General features: G+C 42.8%; 1 protein-coding gene across 2 annotated transcripts in view; it reads right to left on the bottom strand.

The window, feature by feature from the left end:
- kcnh1b (potassium voltage-gated channel, subfamily H (eag-related), member 1b) overlaps positions 1 to 25710 on the bottom strand; it is a 35176-nt gene extending 9466 nt beyond the window's left edge. For both annotated transcript variants that reach the window (XM_031862986.1, XM_031862987.1), the window contains exons 1-9: positions 22518 to 25710; positions 22311 to 22417; positions 21430 to 21558; positions 20797 to 20915; positions 18382 to 18774; positions 11033 to 11462; positions 4235 to 4434; positions 3814 to 4066; positions 681 to 877 (exon numbers count right to left, since the gene is read on the bottom strand). In XM_031862986.1, the coding sequence (XP_031718846.1) occupies positions 681 to 877; positions 3814 to 4066; positions 4235 to 4434; positions 11033 to 11462; positions 18382 to 18774; positions 20797 to 20915; positions 21430 to 21558; positions 22311 to 22417; positions 22518 to 22696 (2007 nt within the window). In that variant the 5' untranslated portion in view covers positions 22697 to 25710. The remainder of the gene's footprint in view (positions 1 to 680; positions 878 to 3813; positions 4067 to 4234; positions 4435 to 11032; positions 11463 to 18381; positions 18775 to 20796; positions 20916 to 21429; positions 21559 to 22310; positions 22418 to 22517) is intronic.
- Between the last annotated feature and the right edge of the window lie 180 nt (positions 25711 to 25890).

The following is a 25890-nucleotide window of genomic DNA, read 5'->3' as shown; positions in this document are numbered from 1 at the left end:
ATCCAGACTGACAACTGAAGGAGCAGAACGAGAGAAAGATCGCTCTGAGCAACAGTTAAGAATAGAAGAAATCAAAATGTGTGCAGATTTAAATATGAACAGTTTCCTGTTTGAGAATAAAGATTTTCACAATAATGCAGCTAATAACAAGATGGAATAAACAGGCAACGTGTTGCTTTAGCAAAGCTCTTCTTCAAACGTCACAAGAGAAATAAAAGGTTAGTGTAGGGTTAGCACTATTAGAATATCAGCTGATCACACTCTGGACTGACACATCACAGTTTAAACCTCGACAGTCTAACACCGAGTAGACTGCAGAGGGCCCAAAGAAATATGTCTTCTCTAAATATTTAGAGCCCACCGATGTGGTTCAATAATGATGGACGGTCTCCGATGCCTTTCTGGACTGGAAAACAAATTAAAAATCCAAGTTCCAACAGTGTTCTCTGCTGACATGCAACACGGTGGGGACATCGATCAAATGGAAGTTTGAATTATTAAATTGTTCTTTTGGGGCCAAAACTATCTGAAATGCAATCAATACATTTGTTTTCATCTCTCTTAAAGGATAAAAATGAATATAACATCTGATTCATAACTTTTTAACTGTAGTGTCTATTTAAAGATAACAAATGTCTTTGTTAAATGAGCCTGTGGAGTGATGAGGTGTGCAGACTCACCCTCTTCCTCAGGTTGTAGGTGAGCACCAGGTTCCTGGCGAAGTGGTTTGCGAAGGCGGAGTAAAACTCCAGGACTTTCTGCAGCGCGTCTCGTTTGATGATGTGGAGGTCGCAGTACGTCAACGCTCGCACGTTGGCGCAGGACTGCGCCAGCGTCATCTCCTTCCAGAACACGTCGCCGAACACGTCACCTTTACCTGCGGACACACAGAGACGGACGGACAGGTGGGTCGCGGATCGTCTCTCCGCCGTGACATTTTAACAGCAGATCTGAGGAGTCAAATATCATCCACATGAACATCTGAAACGTCTCCGGGAGAGTCACCATCTCCTTCCACTGAACATCTGCCAACACACCAAAACACAACTTAATTCAACCTTTCCAGAGGAACATGTGACACTTCTTGAAACCTAATTTGAATTAGAAACAGGTGAATTAACTTTCTGAAGTGTCATTTTTTGGCAGAAAACAACATTTAACATCTAATATTAAAAGTCAAAACAACTTGTTTTCTCTGGGAAACATGTGACCGTTTCTCTTTTTAAGAGGTAAAACTCTAGCCAGTGCTGCTGGAGACCTTTTCTCTTCGCCAAGCCCCTCTGAAGAAGGACCTGCTCTGCTTCTACAACTGTTTCTGTGGGAACAGATTAGTCCGTTTCTGCTGGGAAACATTTCACAGTTTGATCTTCCAACAAACGCAAAGGTCCGTCTCCTCTGGCGGAATAAACGGATCAATGACAACACATCAGAGGGTCACAATGATGAGCGCTGACACCAATGACGCAGCAGAGCGCTGTGGCGAAAACACACTCTCATCAGAGTGTTGAGGAGCTTCGATGCAGCTGCTTTAAGAAAACTAAATGTGAAAAGAGGAAGCGAAGCACATGGACTTTAAATAGTTCCTAATGTGATGTGAAACTAGAGGCGTTTCTGAGAGACCTGCAGAGAAAGTCTAAATATTTATCCAGAAGAAGGCGATTCCGTCTGCTGATAAAACCTCTCTTCTGGTAATTATCTGGAGATAAAAGCAGATATTTAAAAGGACTGAAACAAGTCAGTGAGAGGCCGTCGGTCTCACTTCCTCTCAGCATCTCAGCCTCAGCACGTGGACCCGTGAGTCCCAGGCTGCATGTTGTAATAACGATCAGCTGAGAGGTAAAAACAGTTCACTCAGTGTAATTCAGGCTTTCTGAGTGCTACAAAGTCTCCCAGATATAACTCCAGCGTCTACAGATTGCTGGCAGTGATGTCTACATACAATCCAATGTTATATTTCGCTCATTGTTCCTTGTGTGTTTGTATCTGGTTTGAAATGTAAACCAACCACTACAAACAGGTAACACAATACAAGTTATTTATACTTACTTAACTACAGACGTCAGAGGGGATAACCATGTTGGAATTATGTGGCAATGATGCAAAGTCAGAATAAGATGAGGTTCTCCTGGTCTGCTGATGTTAATGCAGGATCAGACTGTTTATCAGTGTATGTGGTAGGATTGCAGGTAACGATTATTTCATTATCGATTAATCTACCGATTGTTTTCTCAATTAATCGATTGATATCAGTTATTATAGGGTTTTGAATTTATAGTTTGTAAGATTCGAATCCCTTCAACCAAAGGAAGCAGGGAGGATGTAATCACGGGTCTGAGTTTGATGTCAACGCGACGTAAGTCGAGTGCAAGTTAACCTGTCACCACAAAGTCACAAGCTATGCAGATTTAGGCGAAATATGATGGAGAGCCACCACAAAGAAAAGGAAATGCAGCTACAACAAAGACTGGGAAGACTTTGAGGTACTTGTACTTAACTTGCGTATTTCCATTTAATGTTCTTTGAAATAGAAATATGGATGAGAAGTCAGAGGATCAGTAGGTGATTAGCTTCCTTTCATCCGAGTTGTTCGTATTGTAAACAGACAGACGATGAGACATCATCAGAGCCTCACAGATGTTTTATGCAAACAGAAAGCCGAGTCTCTGCCTGCACACTGCCGGCAGAATCTGTAGCATATGTATCAGGGAGTTAAAGAGCTCAAAGGTTTTGTGAACACGCTGGGTGATTTGCAAAAGGACTCTCGCAGCTGTTCGTTCAGCCGTGCTCCGCCTCAACTGCTTCCTCCATCATCTTTCATTCTGTTTGTTTCCCTCCCTCCGTCAGTTCAAGAAACCAGGCGGCATGTTTTAAAAAGAAAGAAAACACTTCATGCATAAAACCGATGCTTTGCTAATGAGCGCCCTGGAGCATGATTCCACGGCACACTGACAAAAATAGCAAAGATATTTGGTTTTGATGCAGCGAGGGAGAAGTGGAACGTCTTTATGTGGCAGGTGACTCAGAAGGGTTCGCCGTTCTTTTGTTTTCGGGGCTCAGGTGTTTCCTCCGGCGCCAGGTGGTGTCAGCAGGCAGCAAAAACACAGTTTCCATTCTGCGTCTCACATCCAGACTAAAAGAATATTTATTTTGACCCAGCTGAGGGAGCTTTCATAACCCTCACAGAAGTGTTGATGGATGAGTCTGACTGGCAGAAGTGGACTGTGTTTCTGACAGGAAGTCTCTTAGTAAAGACACCTCCACTGTCACCGTGGCTGACGATTAGACTTCAACCCTTTGATTGACCGTTTGATGTTTGGAGGTGTACTTCGTTGTGTCCTGCATTTTGGATTTTACACATTCAAACATTTTTTACTGCGTCACGAGGTTGGCCAGCAGGAGTTTTGTTGTCACCGTTGAAAAATCTATATTGATTTTGTTCGATTTCTGATTACATTTTTGAGTTTTTGTACAATATAATTTTTTTTAAATACAGCTCAACCAGTTTGAGAATTTGCTAGTTTTCTCCATTTCATCTGGTTGTAAATATGGATTTTTTTTGCCTGAAAAAGCAGTTGGATAAATACTTCGGAAACTTAAATTGGGTTTTCGATAAACGCGATTACTCTGAAAGTGTTTAAAGATGAATCTACAATGAAAATAATTAACTTCTTGAGTACTGCTGATGCATGGTGTATGTTTGCTCTGACTCAGCATCACTAAAAGACAAATCAGAGGATACATACAGACAGCATCAGACTGAGGTTTATATAGAGTTCAGACGTTTTCAGGTGTTCATTGAGGAACCAAACTCACCTAAAATGGCCACCACCTCTTCGTCCTGGATGACCTCCAGTGACCCCGACACCACGAAGCAGAGGCTATCCACGCTCTCTCCGGCGTGGAAGATGAGGTCGCCCGGCGCACTGTGGACGGTCTGGAACTCCATGGCGAGGGCTCGCAAGCAGCCGTCACTGGCCAGCCGGAACGCCGGGTGTTCCTTGAACACCTTCCTGTTGAGGTGGACGCAGATATCCGCTCGCATGTCCTTCGGACAAATCTGCAGCACCTGCAGACAAAGGGAGGTCACACTAAGGTCTAACTAAATCAAACCGAGGTCTAACCAAGGTATTGTGCTCTCTCCAAACACAGTGAGGCGGTGACATCACATCTGCATGTCTGTGGCATCACAGTGAATCACCTCTGTAGAGAAACCGAACAGGTGGTGAAGTGTTACCTTGTCAGTGTCGATGCCTCTGGACATGGACCAGGTGGACACGATGTAGTCCATCACCCTCTCGCTGAGGCCTTTGGGGACCTGGTAGAGTTTGAGGAAGTCTCTCACGCTGTTGAGCATCTCGTGGTAGCGGTTGGTGTTGGCGTACATCTGCTGGAAGATTGTGGTGACGTTACCGAAGATGGTTGCGTACAGCAGCGCTGGTAACAAGAAGCAAAGAACATTTACTTTTCATCTACAATACAGGACTGTGAAGACACTTATGTTGCACTCAGGAGGTTGCAGGCTTATGTTACAGGGGAAACGGTTGTGGCTGATGGTGCCGAGTCAAGCTTCCCTGTGAGCCAGACCAATCTGCGAGCTCATGTTTTATTCTCTCTGGCAGATGTGCTGGTCCCCTCTCCGCTCTGGACAGTTTTCCAGAGCGGCTCAATCACAACAGTTTATCTAATGTGGAGCGTTTTTGAGACAAAAAAAAAAAAAACCAAAGAGGAGCGACAACCAAGATGATGAAGCCGCTAACGCGTCAGGATCAAACAAACAAAAGAACGGCCAAACTAACTCACATCTCTTCTCTCATTTAAATATCTTAAAACCCAATCCAACAGCTATTTAACCTTTAGATATCCCATACAAAGTAATCTTGGCAGAACTGTAGTTTCAGGTACAATGCACAATTTAAATGGAATGACCTGATTATTTTATACTGTTACGGGTGTAAACAACAACAATTCCTCCACTCATGCAGCATTTAAGGGCCTTTGACGGTTGAATAGCTGTGACTGATGCAGCATTCAAGTTGAAATGCCGCCAAAGTTTTGATGGTTTCTAAGATTTGTATTGCCCGTCTTTGATTCAGCTCGTGGTGCAACAGTGATTACTGTCTGTGCAGCGGTCCACTGATGAAATAAAAAGTTCACTTCAGCCCTGAAATACTCGTCTCAGTCTGAGAGGCGACATGATCGGTCAGGTGTGTCTATCGACAGATTAACTGTTAGTGTTCCAGCTCATCAATACGAACTGGTGCAGTCCGTCCCTGACTCAGCTCCCCTCCCTCACAGCCTGTCAGCAACCCGGGGTCACCGGATCGATACCGACGCCGTCCACCAGCAGCAGAAACATGGCGTCATCCACTGTCAACACCCCCCCCGACAACACGCAGCTCCGACTGAAAGTGTCCGAATCACAACGCAGGACTCACTGTGACCTTCTTATATAAGGTCCCTGTTCAGTCTCAACACAGCGGTGGTGCCGAGCTAACGCTGACACAGCAACAGCAGGTCCAGAACCAGAGCCAGGTCCGAAGGATCCCCACTGAGAGCCAAGGTGTTTGTGTTATTCTCATCTTACTGAGCAAAAGATAGGAACACAAATAATAATCCAATAAAGATCCTCCTCACACCTGAACAACACGTTTAGACCTCGGTAATCTCTATGTACTGTCAGGTACAAACAAGCCAACAGAACACACACTAATGATGATAGTTAAACAACAAACAAACAAACCAAATAATACTAAATAATAAACAGACCAACCAAATACGATATACAATGTTCTCCTTGAACTGGCCTTAATGAACACTATTAATTTAGCCTCCATTGCTTATTTGCTTTGCAAAATATACAAGTTGTTCATCATGTTCGTTATTATCTTTATCAAAAATGTGTCATTGAGCAGCTGGTCAGTTCCATCATCTTGTTGACTTTTCTTTGATGAGACAGTTCCTGATTTAAATGTTACAGCGTTAATTTAGACAAAGGTTGTCAAAGATTGCTGCTCGTGTTTAAACACTGGACATTATTCTGTTCCCAGAGAAACACGGCTGTATTTATCAAAGTAGGGAATCAATACAAAACGTTATTATTTTGTAAACTTTGTAAGCGTTTGCTTTTGGTTGGACTTATTGAAAAGCGTTGGAAATGTTTTGCACGAGTCCTCGTTTACCCCAAATCTCGAGCGGCGAGTTCAAATTCAGGACAAGCCACATAGAGATAATCATTAATTATCATAATAATAATAATAATAAATCTCCTGGTTTGGTCCGGTCTCTCTGAAAGCAGATGGAGGATGCTCGGGGAAATAAAATGGACCGGCTATTTCTGTCCTTCCTCTCAGATCCCGTCCTGATGTCACGGCGAGCATTACAACGCTCACACTTGCTATGCTAATGACCCCAAACTCACATCCTGGATCCAGGCTGTCATAGCAACTGCTTCCCATCAGCCTCCAGCAGCACTTTTTGTGGGCCAGGAAGCTGACAAGGGGGGGGGGGGGTTAATCCAATACTCAGCTTCCTTCAGTGTTCCTCATGAATCTAAATAGGAAAGCAAAAGGTTTACCCGGACTGCAGCGTTCCCTAATACAGCCTCCGAGCAGTGCCTCTCTACATGAGCCCCAGAGGGACAAACTGCCAGAGCTCACCACTCACAAACAGGAAGTCAAACTGGGTCAGAAGTTCACTCTGTGACTTCCTCATTTCATTTAAATAATGTTATTCATGAATCATACATTCTGTGTCATTTACGAATGAGAGAGATGTACTGTAGCCTCTATTGTAGGTTTAAACAAACTGTCTGACTGTTCTGTTTGAAGCGAGAGACGAGTGACGCTGGTTGGAGGTGATGACTGGCGATGAAGATCGAGAGGTTACGAGAGGAAGACTAACGATGTGACACGAGGCGACGGCAGCTTCCGATGAAGGAGACAAATTGTCAACATTAAAAGCTCTTCGTCCTCCAGCTCAGTGAGGGAAAGCTTTTACCTGCAGGTGTACTGGGAAACCTCCAAAAACATGTGAAGGGTCTGTCTACCCTTCACTACTGTCCGTCTACCTTTAGTGTTAGAAACGGACTGTCTACCTTTAAAATGTAAAGAGTTCATCGTCGGGAGAGCAGGAATGTGATCAGGACATCTCGTGGAAAGTTATTGATTGGATTATAAGATATCTGTCATGCAAAAAACAAGTTCATCCTCTTGGGATCCTGAATATCGTCAGAAAATGTAATTTAAATCCGAATTCATTTCTTCTCTACTGCGGCTGGTAAAGCTGTTGACAGCTGAAGTTACCACACGGCTCAGACACACGTTCACATCTGATAATACAGTGCAGAGCTGATCAGTCACCTCCAGCTCTCAGGCGTCGTGCTGAGCAGCTGGATGTGTGCAGACTGCAGCAGACAGCAGGGAGGACCTGAGTCCAGCTGATCCGACAGTCCAGTTAATATTTCAGTGTGGAACTCCACCGCGGCAGAGCGCACCGTGTCAGATCACATCGACATCGCTGAGGAAACAACTGCTACCGCTGAGGCCGTCCGTCTGTCAGGACACCAGACAGGCCTCTCTAAATCTGTAAAGGTCACCTGCCACCATGACAGATGTTTTTTTAAAACAAGTCAAAGTGGTCAGGGATGAAGGTTACATGTCATATTTCTATTGTCTGGTGCCACCGACTCGGTGTTACAATTCAGATAACAGATAGTAGAAACATTGCTCTTTAAAAAACAGCGACAACGAATCAATCTGAGTCTAATGTGTTCTGATGCTTTTAGAGGTATACTATGTAGTGTTGTCGGTTGCACTTTGTAAACACAGACAGAGAGCAGTGGTTGAATGAAGAGAGGGAGCGGCATGAGCGAGAATAAATCAATGAATCTGAGAAATAAAATGTTATTTTCGGATTGTTACACTGTGTTTTTTCCCTCTAAAGCACGATCAAACACACCCACAGCTCCGCACAGCCCTGAGCCGCATTGCCGGATTTTGAATGAACGCAGCCAGAGCGCCGGCTTCATCCTGTCTGCCGTGGCCTCTCTGCGCCGTGTGTCGGCTCGGGTCAAACTGACAAGCCGATAGCGACTCACAGCAGTGTGTCCGGAAACTCCTCGAACGCAGCAAAATAAGAAGAGAGGAGGAGATGCAGGCAGAGGGGAGGGTCTCTGCAGATACAGGCAGACGTAAACACCGGAGCTGGAAGCCCCAATTAGAGAGAGTTATGTCTAAGGCCAGGGAGACGTGTCAGCGTGGCTTCGGGTATGGAAATTGGAAAGTTCCTGTCAGTGGGAAGAGGAAAAAGCAACCTGTATTTAGTATTTTCAGTTCCATAAGAGATGCTCTTCAGTTTTACTGCGACATGTTGCCTCAGTGTTCGTACAGTGTAATATAGAAGTGTTGGAAATGTTCCTTATTCTTAAAATGAAAACAGTTTATGTTCCGTATGTTACCTCAGCATAGCAGATGATTTGTCCGTCTTGGACACTTACGTCCCCGTCTGTCTGTTACTGTCCTTATGCATTTGTTTTTATTCCACTGTGACTGTGGTGTATCATTACACCCCTCGCTTATAAGCGAAGATGATTCTAAATATCTACATAAAACACTTTCCTCAATATTTAAACGGAAGTTAAAATGAAAACAAAAGAGTGATCTGATCTGCAGAGTCTGACAGTGTGAGTTTTATCCGAGTCTGTAAATCTCAGTCTTTGTGTGTCGGACGACTGAGTCGACCATCAATAAATTATTGACAGACCGGTCTGATTCTTACGTTTTCCTCTCCTCCGTCTGTGTACAGAGGGATTGTGGGAAGTGACGTTGAATTTGCCGAGGAAAGAGGGATGGAGGACGCGGTCCCCGACGTCTGGAGGTTGAACAAGGTCCTTCATGTTAACTCACACACACACACACTTGTTTATGTCTGTGTGGTTTAAAGGTTTGAGCGATGAGAATGATGATTCCTGTATGTTAACATCAACATAAATAACACATTGTGAGGAAGTTGGTAAAAACAACTCGTGTATTATTCACACGCAGACGGATCACAGCACAGATTACTAAATCCCTGGATGGAGTGAGTCACTCTGATTCCTGGTCCCTGTCTGACTCTACAGAAGGTGATTAAAGGCTGAAATTATTGATCTGATATGAACTACAAATACCGCCTCGCAGTGGAATGCCTCCGCCAGCCAGTCGAGTTGCAGTTTACATCCACGTCTGTCAGAAATGTCATCACTTCATCATTTTAATCTGTTAGAAATGTGTGTGAAACTGTCATTATTAGCATATCAATCCTTGAGTTATGGTCCAAGATTTTATTATCGTCACAGTGACCTTTGTAATCAGTTCATCATTTAGAAAAGTGGACGTTTGTGCCAAGTTTGAAGAAATTCCCTCAAGACCTTCGTGAGATATCGTGTTCACAAGAATGGAGCGGACGGACGGACAACCCGAAAACATAATGCTTCCGGTCACTGCTAATTCAAACTTTTGACTGTATCTCCTGAAACTGACGTGACGCGGTGCACCGGAGAGAAGACGTCTCACTCTGTTGGATTTGTTGGAACCACATAAACACTCGTGGTTGTACAGAGTGGAGCCTCTTCCCTCATTCACAGTCTTTGAAGCACACAGACACCGGCTCGCAGAGAGCACTTTAATCGGACAACAGCCAAGTTTAATTTTGGCCTGTTATCAAGTTACTCTCACAATCAGCGACAGCTGATATGAGCTGCTGCCGGTGACGTTTGTCGGCTGAAATGGAGAAGCTGCTTCCGGAACGTTTCTACACGGATCTCTGCCGGTGATGAGACAGAGCGAGTCGGAGGTGAATCTGTAACATGTTAGTTTGATAATCAGTGTGTCAGAGCCGGTGCAAACAAATACATTCACGTCCACCAGCGGTGCAATGTATATAATACGTACGTTTATTTAAGGACTGCTGTAGACAGCTGAAACAATTAACCAATTAGTTGATGGACAGAAAAATAAAGTCATATGGTTTGAGTCATTTTTTTTATGTAAGAACATTTCATGGTTCCAGCTTAACAAATGTGAAAGTGTGCGCTATTTCTTTTAATAATGTAATAATAACTGTAATGTATTAGTAATAATGTTGAAGTTTGGAATGTTGGTCGGACTAAACAAACATTGAGAAGGTGTCACTTTTGGACTCTGAGTAATTGTGACAGTTTTTCATTTTACAAACAATAAATCGATTAATGGAGAAAATAATCAGCAGATGAATCCATAATGAAGATAATATTAGTTATTAGTTCAAAATTAGATTTAACTACAACAGTAAAATCCTGCTTTTACATTAATGCAAGAGGGAAAATAAACAAATGAGGGGACATTTTTCTACTTACATTAAGTAGTTAATTCCTTACTTTTACTTAAATCAAGGGTGAGAATACTTCTTCCATCACTGCTATTCTCACACTCTCAGCGTGTGAGCAAAATGCTGCAGTGACGCCTGCAGCGCGGCAACACCAGCAGGACGAGGTGACAAAACACAGAAGCCTTCAATAAAGAAAGGATCTCTGAGCCATGAACTTATGGCTGGATCGGCCATCAGACATCTGTGTAGCTGCAGAGCCGACACACACAGCCGTGTGTTGGAAAACACAACTACACCTTAGAGCTACATCTGCCATGAAAACACCACATTATGTTGTTTTTCTGACGGTGGAAGAGACTGTTTAGAGTGACGACAAGACAAACCTCTTCGTGGCTCTAAAAGGAGTTGGTGGAGACCCAAGTCAGAGCGAATAATGGGCTTAAATTCATCAGGTGGACACAAACACAAACTCCTAATGTCAGTGGTTCAGACCCCTCCCGACATCTGCTTTACTTCTGTTATCTGTTTTTGTGCTGTTGTATAGGCTCTGTGCAAACAAAACTAAAACCATTTATTTCGCACATGATCGCAATTTAATTTGAGCGACTGCTTATTATATAATCTGTATATAATAATTATAGGGACTACATCTGGCCCGCATCGATAGCTATGAAAGGAAACGACTCACATCCGATCATCATCATGGCCACAGCGAAGATCTTCTCTCCGTCCGTGTTGGGCGCGATGTTGCCGAAGCCGATGCTGGTCAGGCTGGTCATGGTGAAGTACAGCGAGGTGATGTAGACCGAGTCCTTGCTGGGCCCCCCCTCCCAGCGGCCCAATCCCGAGGTGTTGAACCTGTACGGCGTCCCCACCGTCTCTCCCAGCAGGAACAGCCAGCTGTCCGTCCTCACGCTGTTGGTGTCCTCGTCGATCACCTCGTAGTCTCCGATGCTGAACCAGATGCAGGCCAGCCAATGGGCCGCCAGGCCGAACACACACACCAGTAACACCAGTACGGCGGCACCGTACTCGATGTAGTGGTCCAGCTTCCTGGCGACGCGACCCAAGCGCAGCAGACGGACCACTTTAAGGGAGCTGAAGAGACTGCTGATCCCCTGGAGAGGAAGAGGAGGGAAGACATGAAGAAATGAGGAAAAGATGAAAAAGATAATGAAGAAAACAAAGAGGGAAAAGAACAGAGGGGAAAGTCTCATTTATTATTTCAAAATTTTGATTTTCAAGCCAAGAGCGCCAAGTTTCACCGGAAGGATGTTCTTCCTGTCAGAGAGGAAAAGTTCCTGAAACATTCGGACCATCGTGGGAAACTAAAAGGTCCTTTCACAGCTGAGTGGTTCGGATAGGTTCAATCAAACTCTGCTGCTTTCGCCCGCTTGGTTTGGTTTGTTTGGGCGGTTGTGAACTGGATCAAACTACCAGACTGAGACCGGCAGAAAAGGAGGATCAGAGTGAACCGATGTTGTTCGTTTGTGGTCTGAAAACAAAGCGGACCAACCACAGGTTGTCACAATCACTTATTTCCCCGTGAGCTCTTTGTGAGAACACAAATAAACACACCAGGTTCTGATGGGATGAGCTCCAAATGCTGTATGGCCTGAGGACGCACAATTACGTCACCAACACTGTCCAATCAATGCTCTTTGTTTGTTTGATCAGAAATAAAAAAGTAATAATCAATGTTTTTATGTTATGAAACTCCCCGTAAACATTTTCTAAATGTGTCTCTTTGTTGATTGGAAGCTGTTTTTATGTTTGAGTGGAAACATTTATTGATGCTTTTATTTTGTAAATGCTTTTAGTGATTGTAAATGCTGCACTGGAACACACCGAACATCTGCATGTTGGATCACAGACTCGCGTTTTATCTTTCTCATTGTTTTGTCCTTTTTTTCATGTAAAGATAAATAATCACATCGTTAATGCTCAGCTGACGTTTTAAATGCTGATAAAAAAACAAAAACGTATTTCCTGACGAAGCTGTGTGACGCTTATTAAATATAATTTATCATCAGAGAAAGCCAACATCACAGAAGGTAAGACCACCGCAGTCCTCTCTGCTTGGGTTCAATGTATTGATTGATTGATTGAATGACTGGTTGGTCATCTAGTTGATTTCTTTTGATTGAGGCAGTCCTCTAACTGGGCTGAACAGCTTGTAGGCTTACCAACTGTAAATCAACTAATCAAGAGGTTTCATGTAATATGAAGCATTATTCTTGAATTCTTTTTTGTAGCCACATGTCTGTATGCACTGATTGTAAGTCGCTTTGGATAAAAGTCTCAGCAGAATAAATGTAAGAGCTATTCTACAGCAAATCTTTTAGCACTGATGAGGATTCTTTTGTTTTCATCCAACTATTCACTTGATTAGTACGATATCATTACTGATGGAAACAATGGTCTAAACTACCAACGGAAGACCCAGGTTATCTTTACATAAACAACGAAAACAAAACAAGAGAATAACCGTTAAATATCAGACATAAAGAAAAACAAAAAGCCAAGAAGTCGGGAGTTGATCTTCTGCTGTACTGTATATATTCACACGTTGTGGACCTTCAACTCTTTGCGTTATTTATTGGTAAATATCTATTAAATGGTAAATGGACTTTTATATAATAATAATAATAATAATACATTTTATTTATATAGCGCTTTAAAAGGCACTCAAAGACACTTTACATGTTAAAAACAGAAACAATAGAAGCATTTATAATAAGAACAAAATATACGACATAACTAAGAAAAAAAAATAAAATAAAATAAACATGAAAAGAAAGAAAGAAAACATACAGTACATGACTGACTTTAGAGGTTAAAAGCAGATTTGAATAGGTGAGTTTTAAGTGCAGAGTTCTGGATGTATTGTAGTTTATTGATGATTTTGGTGGGTGAGCCGTACAGGATGCTGTTGCAGTAGTCCAGTCGAGAGGTGATGAAGGCGTGGATGAGTGTTTCGGAGACGGGCGATGTTTTTGAGATGAAAGAAGGCGGTTTTTGTGATGTGATTGACGTGGCGTTCATATGAGAGAGTTTGATCGAAAATGATCCCGAGGTTACGGACATGTGTGGAGGCAGGAACAGTGGTGGGAATTGTTTAATGATTTGGGGCCGATGATGAGGACTTCAGATTTGTCGGTGTTGAGTTTGAGGAAGTTTGCTTGCATCCAGGTTTTTATATCCGTTAGGCAGTTGGTGATGGTGGAGTGGATGGTGGGGGTAATGGATTTGGTGGAGATGTAGAGCTGGGTGTCGTCAGAATAGCAGTGGTACTGGAGACCATGGTGGCGTATGATGTCACCAAGGGGGAGCAGGTAGAGGATGAAGAGGAGGGGACCGAGTACTGAACCTTGGGGGACACCTTGAGAGACTGGGGCTGTGTCAGACTTGAATTTGTTGATGCTGATGAACTGTTCACGGTCGGAGAGGTATGATTTAAACCAGGAGAGGGCTGTGCCAGTGATGTGGAGGGAGGACTTGAGACGGGAAAGGAGGATGGAGTGGTTGATGGTGTCGAAGGCTGCGCTGAGGTCGAGCAGTATCAGGATGTTGAGGGAGTGTTCATCAGAGGAGAGGAGAAGGTCGTTGGTGACTTTGATGAGGGCAGTTTCTGTGCTGTTATGAGATCTGAATCCGGATTGAAATGGTTCATACAGTTGGTTTGAGTCCAGGTGAGTTTTCAGTTGATGGGCAACGGTGCGTTCCAGTATTTTAGACAGAAAATCTGTGCGTTCCAGTATTTTAGACAGAAAAGGGAGATTGGAGATGGGTCTGTAATTGTTGTGAATGTCGGGGTCAAGGCCAGGTTTTTTGAGGATGGGTGTGACTGAGGCGAGTTTGAGGGCGGGAGGGACGGAGCCAGTAGACAGGGAGGAGTTGATGACAGAGAGGAGGTGCTGGCAGAGGGCCGGGAGACAGGCCATAACTAAAGTGGAAGGGATAGGGTCGAGGTCACAGGTCGGAGTCTTCATGCCAGAGAGTGATTTATTGAGATCCGAGGGGGAGATGAGAGAGAATCGGAAGAGTGACCGGTCAGTTAGTGGAGGATTTGCCCCAGGCTCCCCGGGCGCCTGTCATTGGCAGCCCACTGCTCCCTATATACAGGGATGGGTCAAATGCAGAGACAAATTTCCCCCTTAAAGGGATCAATATAGTATAATAAATTTTTTTTTAAAAATTAAAAAATTCACACACGATTCATCACTGATGCAGCAGAATCAATTATCTTGTCCAAAAACCGCATCGACATGCGGACTGGAGGAGCTGCGGATCGAACCTTCGATCATCCGACTGGATTAAGACCCGCTCTACCTCCGAGCCACAGGCGGCCCAATTCAACCACCCCGTCGACCCATCTGCAATCACTGCTTTGTTTGGAGTCGCCCTCTCACCTGTCACATCAAATCATACGAAAGACTTCAAAGCTTTCGTATCTCCTTTCACTAGACGCCTTAAATCTTGTTAGGTGTCTTCCTCCAGTCTTGTCAGGTGTCTTCCTCCAGTTGCTCATCACTTAGCGACAAGTTGGGCACCTTCGCCCGAGCTAACGTTACTTTTTTCAGCTGTTAGCACGAACACAAATAACTCTAGCTGTAAGCTCCACAGCTGAGCCTCACTGCTGCCGTCTTCCTCTAGTCTACAGTTTAACCCTGGAATCAGAATCACAAACGTAAAGGAATTTGACTTGGTGATCGGAGCATAACAATAGAATAAAGAGATAAAGTATGTCTGATATTAAAGTGTTAAGTGTCTACTTAAAGCGTGCAGTAGTGGATCTATATGGGGGGGGGGGGAACTTTAGTGGGAGATGGCAGGTTAACAGCATCATCTGAAAGCTGGGAACTTGAAGATCAATTTGAGATTCAGCTCAGCAGTTTCAGTCATAACTCTGTAATAAACATTGTTTTGGTTAGGCACCTCTCCAAATTAGTTAGAGTTTATGAGGGCATAGAACATAATGATGGTCGTATATGATGCCATTCACATGCTCACACTCATTTTTACAGCAATTTTACACAGATTTGGTGCACATTAAAATTGATAAATGCCCAAAATCGCGCACATTTTATGGTGATTGGATGGCGAGCACTTCTATTCTGGAAACTTCTCAGAAAATACTTTGTCGTCAATATTCCTAAGAAAGCCAGAGAGGTATAGATTATATAGATATAGATAGTTTGTGGTTGTAAAGGTTCATGAGACTGTGATTATCCTAGAGGAGATTCAGATAAAAAACAGCAAGAGAGGCTCCTGAGTATCCAAATATTCATTCAGACATCTTGAGGTGAGAGTTAAAGGCACCCCTGTGAATTTTGGCGTGACTTGTTGGTACCAATGAATGCCTAGTTTCATCTAAACCGAGCCCGCTACAGCCGCTTAAAGACAGCTATGAGAGGACACTGGAGCATTAATTCAGAGCTGCAATCAGATCTGAGTACCTCCACCACTGCAGAGGTCATGGTATAAAGTCAGATATACGACTGATATCCTGTAATCTCACTGGTCATTGGTTGTATTCGTGACGTGCTCTTAAACCGTCCTCCTCTCTCCATCAGCGCTTTTAAAAAGTCCGGATGGATAAAGTCGGTACGAAAGATTCATAAACATGTATGAAACATGCAGCAGCTTCAGCAGCTCTGCCGCCATCGGCGACGCGTCCTCTCATCAGACCACTCAGCCGCCTCTCATCAACAACACCGTTTCCTCGCTGGGGAAACACCCACAATGCACCGCTCCTCCATTAAGAGCCTTCACTGCTGCCGCTTAGAGATGCTGATTGTGGACGCCGTGACCGAAGGCAGGATGAATTGGTTGATTTCACCTCGATGGGCTGAAGCGAGGGGTTAAACCCCCGACACTTCATCTCCTTTCACTCCTCTATGGAAGCTCACACAGGACAGGATTCAATTAGCTCTACTCCCCATGATCACGACATCATTATCTAATGACATAACAAGCTTTGTCTTCCTGCTGTGACGAAGATGAGAATGGTTGGCTCATATAGACTTATTTATCACAAGATAATAAATTAGGTTTTATGAGCTCGTAATTATTTTGTCACACAGTTAGCTCAACAGAATAATCAACTTAGCTTCTGATCTGAACACACATAAACTGTACCGATCAGGGCTTTAACAGGCTATTGATCACAGTTTTGTGTTTCCTATTCGTCTCCAGTCAGATCTGTACTGTCTAACTATCACATCAAATGGAAATAATTCCCCAATAATTCCTCTCATTTCCCTCTGCTCTCATTTCTTGCAGGATTTATTTTCTTAAATAAGGAAACACCTTCAGCCTATTTGTGAGACACCCGCAGTGCGTTTCGTCGAGTAACAGTGAACGTAAACAGCCACTCAACGGGGAGCTTTAAGTCATTATTCAAGCAACAAGAGAAATATTTGTGCTCTCAGCTTTCTTCTCTTTGCCTTCTATTACAGTAAACTGAACTAAATGAGACATCTGAAGACGTCAACATTTTAGTTCAGTAATCCACAGACTGTGTTCTCACCTACTCACAGCAGTGGGAAGATCGAAGCTAAATAAACAAGTGTTCCAAATGGTGTTCTTTATTGTTGACTAGCAGCAAAATAACTTTTTATTTAAGACACAAACTCTCTCACACGACCCTCCCGGCCCAAAATGAATGGATTAAGAAGCGCTTTACTCCTCATGAAACACCAGCTACTGATCGTTCAGTGAGGATTTGGTCGGATGAGAGCATATCGACCAACCAACCGACCAGAAGGTGTCAGCCCTGCTACCCTCTACTCTGAACACAACACCAGCGATGTGTTTCAGGCTGTAGACGCACGACAGAATTAAATTGTATTCTTGTTGCTTCGCTGGACGTTTTGCATTTGTGACTTGTCAGCGGTGCTCAGTCGTGACCTTTTTCTCTCCGCACCTATAGGAGTCATTACATGCCGGGAAGTCAGCGGATGAATGTGAAACGATCCACTCCATCATCTCGATTAGACTCCTGCAGTCACGCTGCATCCTCTGTCATTTCATGCCTCAGCTGGGCAGACTGTGGCTGCAGCACAGTTCACTCGAGGATCTGTGTTCTGTGTTGATCCTGATGATACTCAATATGATTGTCCCTCCTCACAGGCAGCTGCAACTCACTCACAGGGCCACGCGCATGCATGATAGCTGGTATTAAATATGCACGTTGTCGTTAATAAATCAAAGCTACGGTGTTTTAGTCCGGCTCTGAAGACTTCCTGATTAATGGAAACGTAAAACTTTAAAAACACAAGTATGTAGTTTCATGTTTAAAAAAAGGTTCAGCCATTTCCTAAAACAGCTGGTCTTTGTAGTTTTTATCAAACAAACAGGAGGAAATAGTGCATTTGCTTTCAGTGGCGGATTAATCCACATTTGGTGCTCTAGTGAGTGTTTGTGGCAGCAGGACGGTGTGTGTGTGTGTGTGTGTGTGTGTGTGTGTGTGTGTGTGTGTGTGTGTGATTGAGTCAAAATAAATGGCCGTGAATATGTTTATTTGGATCATTTGTTCTGGTGAAAATACCAACTGTTGAAAGTTACAATCGTATAATATTAAATGATATAACTTTATAAATTTGGATTTATGTTGACCTGACTAAAGCACATTATTGATTTTTTATCATCGCAGATTGACGCGCATCAGCTCTCCAGAGAAAACAGCAGTTTCATTGAATTTGCGACCAAGTTTTGTCACATCCCGACCACCGTACCTCAACTACATCTTCCGTCTGTGTCACATGTCCGCTGTGAGCTACAAGTGTCACGGTCTCCCCACATGCATGTAGTCTTTATACTTTATACCGTGGACTTTTGCACTAAACTGTCAAGGTCTTATAATTTAAAAACTGATCATCTTCATGTATTTCTTGACAGATTCCTTGTATGTGCGAACCGATTTTGCAATGAAACTATTTCTGATTGTGGTCCTCAGTAACACGGCCAGACTGTACTGCACTTTACAGAGGCTGTTATTTAGCATCTTAAGTGGATGAATGAAAGTCCACCGACCTCGTCGACGTTTTCGAAGGCGTTGATGACATCATAAGGCAGGCAGGACAGCAGGTCGATGACAAACCAGGTCTTGACGTAGTTCATGCGGATGAGTTTCGGGTCGGAGATCACCTCCCCGGCCGGGCCGACGAAGGTGGTGTGGAAGTTGAGGACGATGTCGACGAGGAAGATGACGTCCACGATGCTGTCCACCACCAGCCACGTGACGTTGTTCTGCTTGGTCTTGAAGGAGACGTTGTAGGGCACCATGATGGCGGTGTAGAAGGTGAGGATGAGGATGACCCAGTCCCACGTGGTCTTGAAGAGGCAGTAGTGCAGGATGATGTGCGGTGGCGTCTTCGGGGTTTCCTGTTTGTACTGAGGCAAGATGTCTGAACCCAGCTGGAGAACCTGAGACCAAACGTAGTAAACAGAGCATCAGGCTGTGGTTTGGTCACAGAGTTTTCATAACTTCACGATGAGACCAAACCCTCATGAAGATTAAGTTACATTTTAACCGAATTTATATCAAAACTGTAAATTGTCGACTATTCTCGCTGTTCTATAACATGTCCTTTACCCACTTAGTCCTTATACCAACAGTACTAATGATTATTTATCAAAAATCTCATTGTGTAAATATTTTGTGAAAGCAGCAGTAGTCGACCCTACAATGTAGTTGCAATATATCGATATATTGAGGATATATTATCGATATAATATCGAGGTATTTGGTATGAAATAAGTAAATTAACGTGAGAATAATACATCTTAATTTACTAATGTCGGTACAAACAGCATCACCCCAGTGAACCGCCCCGATAATAGCCGTCTTCATTGGTGCCGACAGAAATGATCGCTGTGCAGTTAATGGGAAGATTAGTCACAGTTAATTACAGCTGAAGAATTCATCAGCCTGCTAGCAGAGCGCTGATACAGTAAAATACACCTAACACATTTCATTTGTCATCCTCTGAAACAAAGAGCCGCGAGGATATTTATTCCTCCGCAGCTTGTCGGGCAAAATGGCAGCAGATTAATACAAAGCAACACGGGACCAACGCACGCCTACAGAGGTGAACGACAATAATTAAAAAGCACAAAACAAAGTGTTAACTTTAAGCTTAAAATACCGAGGACGGTGTTCCTTCATCAGCTGCTGTGAATGTGATACGTCTCCTAAAAAAATCAAATATACTGCATCTGATTTCATTTCCAATTTGCAAAATGATGCCTTATACTTCATACTTTGGCACTATTTTTTATTTATGTATAACTCTATACATAGAATCTTCTTGTTGTCTCATGCGCAACAGACAAAATGTCAGACACACAAATAATTCCACAAAAACATAGATTCCACAGTAAACTGTGTGCAAACATTACTGGGTGTGCACTGTGTTTGATGTTCTTCCTCATCTCACCCGCTCCTCCCCCTCAGATACACCAACGAGGGTGATGGAGGTGAATGGAGTCCTTTATATCGTCAAACCACAGTGATTCTCCAGAGCTTTCAAACTATTTGATAGTTTGAAACTTTTCCTGACAGAGCCATTAGTCTGACATCATGTTCAAGAACCGTCAGAGTTGAAAATCGGCCAATAATGTGTGTTTATACAGCTCGTGGCTGATAAATGGTGTAATTTTGTCAAAAAAAAAAAAAAAAAAAAAAACACTTTTTCGTGCTTTTAAAAACTGGGGTTCAATTTAAAAATATTTCTGAAACTGGAAATTAAAAATATATATATTTTTTTAGGGATCCACAGAAGCTCTGGTGACGAGAGTAATCAGGGCCGACCTCCATCTTTAATAACAGGGTAGTTATCTTGGTCTGAAAGTAGGCCGTCAGTAAATAACAGGAAGTGCTTCCATCTATCCGCCCATCTGAACACGCCACCAATAACAGGATGTCAGAGGTACTTTGTTTCAGATCAATTTAAAGTACTGCTTATCTCACGACAGAAAGAAAACAGCAATACTGTAGGCTCACAGTGCTTTTCTACACGCATCAGTTCTCTCTTGCGTCATCCTGTATTCAACTATTACGGCTCAGTCCAAGGTAAAGTGTCCTCATTCATAAAACATCAGGTTCAACCATCTGCTAAATCTAAAGCAAATGGAAAGCTTCTCAGATACCATGTCACACAGGTGAGGGACTTTCTGCTGAGTCACCATCTATCTGTATCAGGCCAAAGGTCTTACGAGAGGAGAGAAGAGAAAGGACTGTACTCCATCCTGAGGTTCATATCATCCAGAAATATCCGCCAAACTGTAATGTCATCGCTTCAGACTGAGCGCACAGGCTGTAGTTTGGCTACGCAAAAAACTGGATTTTACCTTCAGCAGGAGAAGATTATTGAAGAGAGGAGAAGGCCTTTATGCAGCAGACAGGATTTAAATTAAAACATGATTATTGAGGAGAAATGATCTCACCTCTGCCAGCCGTGAGTGTTTGTGGACGTTCTCTCCTTTTTGGACGGCTGGAGCGAGCTGCTGAAGAACTCCTCGACTGCTGGTTAACGCTCGAGTCAGACGGGCAAATTTACCCCAACCTGCCAAACACATGGAATAAAAGAACACGACGCGTCAGCAAGTACCAATCCTTCTTTAGGGTTTTGACTGTCCATATTTTAGAAACATCCGGGTTAAAGCCGTCATTAGCCGTCATATTGTCTATTCACATCATGTATAACAACTTAATGTCTCATTTGCTGTCAGATTTTGGATTATTGTTCGAAGTTTCAAGGTTAATTTCTTGTCATTGTACAACACAGGGGTGCACAACAAAATGCAGTTGTAGTCCTTATATGCTACATAAGAAACACAAAAAACGACATTATTTTTTACAGTGGAGTGTGGAGGATGAGATCGGTAAAAGCTGGTAAAAGTGTTTTTGTATCGAGGCCAGAAAAGGTCTTTGATTGACGAGCAACTAGAAACTAATCAACAAGCTTTATCGTGACGTTACGAAGCAACAAAACAAAGCAACAAGAAGCTCGTCCACAAGAAAGAAATTACTCTTTTAGCTCTCTTGTAAAAACGTTTGTATAAAAAAAGGACACTAACCTTTTACAGAGTCGTCCTCGATTGGCTGCTTGAAGGCGGTGATGTCACTGAAGGTGCAGAGAAACAGGACCACTTTGTCCTGCTCGTTCCTGATTGGAGCGATCTTCACGAAAAACCAAACTGGCATCCCTGCAGCACACACGAGCACAAACACACACAGACAGGAAATCAGTCTGATGTTCCTCACAAGAATTATGTGTCAAAACTCAACACACGCCACAGCGCACGTCCACAAGCGATGTCTATTCTGGGTACGGAGGAGGTGTTTATTTGGGAAATAGAAACAGTAATGTGTACAACAAACAAAGTCTCTATATGAACTCATTAATATCTCATTGGAAACAAATCTAATATGTCAATAACATAAATAATATTCCTGAGTGGAGTTTATAAAGAATGAAGAACACACACATCAGTCAGTATCAGGCATTCCTCCTCTTGTCCTCCCATCCCCCTGTCCCCCTGTCCCCCTCTGTCCTCTCCTGTCCCTCTGTCCTCCTGTCCCCCTGTGTCCTCACCTGTCCTCCTCACTCTGTCCCCATGTCCCCCTGTTTTCCTTTCCCCCTGTCCTACTCTGTCCTTTACTCTGTCCCCCTCACTCTGTCCTCCTGACTCATTCCTCCTTTCCCCCTGCCCTCCTCTGTCCTCCTCTGTCCTCCTCACTCTGTCCTCCTGTCCTTTACTCTGTCCTCCTGTCCTCCTCACTCTGTCCTCCTGTCCTCCTCACTCTGTCCTCCTGTCCTCCTCACTCTGTCCTCCTTTCCCCCTGCCCTCCTCTGTCCTCCTGTCCTCCTCACTCTGTCCTCCAGTCCCCCTGTCCTCCTGTCACCTTTAGTACGGGAAATTTGCAGTACTTTTTAAAAAAACCTTGAAGTACTCACGGTTTTTCTTGTACATCAGAATCTCAAAAGAGTTCATCTCGTAGTTCTCAAAGGTCTGCCGAACCTTCTCAGTCATGTCTTTATCCGTCAGCTCTCCGTACATGAAGCTGCAGGAGCAAAGACAGCACGATGAGACTCTCAGTCCCGCCGGTCCAACAACAACAACAACAACAACAACAGCAGCAGTGTGCAGGTGAGTCGCTGTACCTGCAGGTGCTGCTCTTCTGCATCACCTCGGCTCGATGGTAACCCGACAGTTTGCAGAAGCCGTCGTTGCTGTAGACGATCGGCCAGTCCACGATCTGAGCGTTCCCCAGCACGAAGTTTGTGTCTGACCGCGGAAACCAGTTACAGGTTACAATGTGTCCCAGTTCAGAGCGTTCCATGACAGACACGTTTCATAACCATGTTTTATACACATGGTAGGGCTGCACAGGCGATTATGGCTGCTAACAATTATCTTTATTATCCGTTAGTCTGACGATTATTTTCTCAATTAATCATTCGGTCCGTAGAAATGTATTTAAATACAAGATCACAGCTTCCCAGAGTCCTCGGTGACATTTTACAATGTCTTGTTATGTCCAATAAACACGAGCAGTTTAGTGTCACAGAACAGTAAGAAAACCAGTGAATTTCTGCTTTAAATAAATTGAAATATTGCTCGATTATTGTAAAATTGTTGCCAATTAATTAACTGGTGACAGACAAATTTTCGCAGCTCTACATGTCGATTGTCTAATTAATTAATAATGATTTAGACTTAGACTAATGAATAATTGGGATTAATAATCGTGTCCTTAATATAAAGCAAATCATAATTGTCATTTAAGCCATAATCATGCAGCCCTAACACAGATAAATATCATCATGTATTTATCTTTTTATTCATCCACCCATCCACCTGTGATGTAGCTGATCATGTGTCAACCACGAGTTGTACTGACTGAAGTTTACAATATTTACTGCATTTTGTTATTAATATTCAGTTCAGACAACAACAGAACAAACAACTAACGGCCAATCACAGCCCACCAGCAGCAACTCACACACACACTAGTTTACAGCGACACAGGAAGGTTTATCTCAGTGTGTGTGTGTGTGTGCGTGCTTTTGTTGACCTCTTTAAAACAGTGTGCTAGCGCTGATATTGAACTTAAGAGTGTTTTTGGTACACAGTAGACATCAGCAAAATTGTCATTGTTGTTCATAATCTTGTTGACTTATTCCTTGAATTAAATTCAAACGTTACCGTTATTTTCACATTTCACAGAATTATGAGGACGAGTGTGCGGCTCTCTTTACCCGTTTCACTGCCGTTTTGTCCAAAGCTACTGTCAATGACAGTTACTGCCAAATGAATTGGATGTAAACTATTTTAATAATATAACTGAAGCTGATATATATGCTGTATGTGTCGAGCAGCTGTTATGAATGTTATGAACTAAACTGTTTCCTGTGTATCAGTGTTTTTCCCCAGTTTCCACTCTAAGACTTCCACTTTTAGAAATGACTTCGTAAATATTTCACACTTTCTCGTTCATTTTTTAAACAAAGGCTTGAGTTGAATCCCTGCAGAGGAGAAGATAATGTTTGCTGTGCAGCCTGCAGGCTGTAACGTGCTCCCAAAAAACCCCCCCAAAGGACTTTAACTACACGACTGCTCCAATGCAAAATACATGAGGAGTTAATGTCACAAAGTTCAGGATGGAGATTTGTTTTCAGGATGAGAGACACACACATGACACAGTCACAACGAACTGATGTCACTCACACTGAACTCTGTGATGATGTATGACAACAATGACAAATATGACAGAATTATGAATTGTATTAACTAATTATCTTGTGTATTTATTCATTTTGATTAAATATTTAATTATTACAACATAATCCTGTGTATTACCAAAAATAGTGACTTATTGAGTGTCCTTAACACGAAACAAAAATGTCAGTCAGCCCAAAACCCCCACGAGGAGCTGAGATTTAAGTCTGTGAAGCGATAAATGAACACATGAATTAAAACGTGTCCTCACCTTCCCTCTAGCGCCACCATGAGGACAATTGTTCCCTATTGTGTGGTGTGATGAACACGGCAGCATCGCGGGGCCACTGGCAGCTCTCCAGAGTTTAACCCTTGACCGCATCCTTTAGTTTCATTAATTGGGATGAATTGGGCAGAATGTTATGCTAATGGCTTGTTCAGCCGTAGTTTATCATTACACCGAATTACACTGCAGCCTGACTGAGGCTAACCCAACAGCCGTGAGCTGCTGCTCATTTAACTGCATGAGATTAACAGGACAAATGTGTTTGACGGAGATAAATGTCTCTATACTTCCATTGTGTGTGTGTGTGTGTGTGTGTGTGTGTGTGTCTTCAGGATATAAACACATTAAAAGTCTGTTTTGAGCTAAATGCTAACACCAGCATGCCACTATGATCACAGTGACACTGCTAATAACATACTGATGTTTACTATGTTACTATTAGCATGCATGCTAACAAGTAGCAAGCACAGCTGATGGGAGTGTCCTTTGTTCTGCAGGTATTGAACCTCTTTTGTGCTCGTTAACACATGATGACGCATTGTTGTGGAGCGGAATAACTCTCTGTACACGTTAGCTAACGCTGGCGAGCACGTTTCTTAACAATAGCTGAATAAATATAAGTTTCTCTGAATACGTCTCTGTGCTACTTGTGAAAATGAACATTAACCAACGGGAACAGATTGGCTGACCCCTACTCGCTGACTCAACGTCCAGACAATTTCACGCCTGAGAGAGAAACCGAGCGTGGATAGTAAAGAGAAACTGAGGGCGTGTAATCCTTTGGATGCCTGTAACTATCCTGCAGGAAAAACAAAAATGTGCTCTTCCAGCATTCACAGCAGCTGCCTACACTGCAAGGCAACCGAAAATAACGAAGATGGACCTTTATCATAAAGAGTGTCTTACAATATCAGGGAAGCATTTCAGTGATGCACAGTTAGCAGAATGCTAAGCTAACTATTTGCAACCTTTTTCTCACCAGTTACGCTGAGATAACAGTATTAGCTTCATCGGTATAATCTATTAAAGTCCATTACAACATCTTAGAGTTCATTAACGCTGTGTCAGAGAGGAGTTGATTCCACTTCATGTTCGTTTGTGCTCTCGCTATTTATTATGATCACATGAAATGTTGTTCTGCTGACTGCTGGGATCATGGCGTGTACATTTTAGGATATAATATTTGGTCACAAGCCAGAAAAGTTGGAGAAACTCTGATTTAGAATTAGAGATTCAAGAAACTAAATTGTCAAATAGCTGCTGTTGTCTTTTAAATACAGTAAGTAGACTCTAGCGAGCTGGTGTGTGTGACATATATATATATACATATATACATACATATATATATACACATACATATATATATACATACATATATATATACACATACATATATATATACATACATATATATATATACATACATATACATACACACATATATATATACACATATATATATACACATACATACACACATATATATATATATACACATATATATATACACATACATACACACATATATA

Source organism: Anarrhichthys ocellatus, unplaced genomic scaffold, assembly GCF_004355925.1.
Source record: "Anarrhichthys ocellatus isolate YVR2014 unplaced genomic scaffold, GSC_Weel_1.0 scaffold28, whole genome shotgun sequence".
NCBI classification, from domain to species: domain Eukaryota; kingdom Metazoa; phylum Chordata; class Actinopteri; order Perciformes; family Anarhichadidae; genus Anarrhichthys; species Anarrhichthys ocellatus.
The sequence above is the reverse complement of the archived record's forward strand: the minus strand, read 5'-3'. Positions and strand labels throughout refer to the sequence as shown.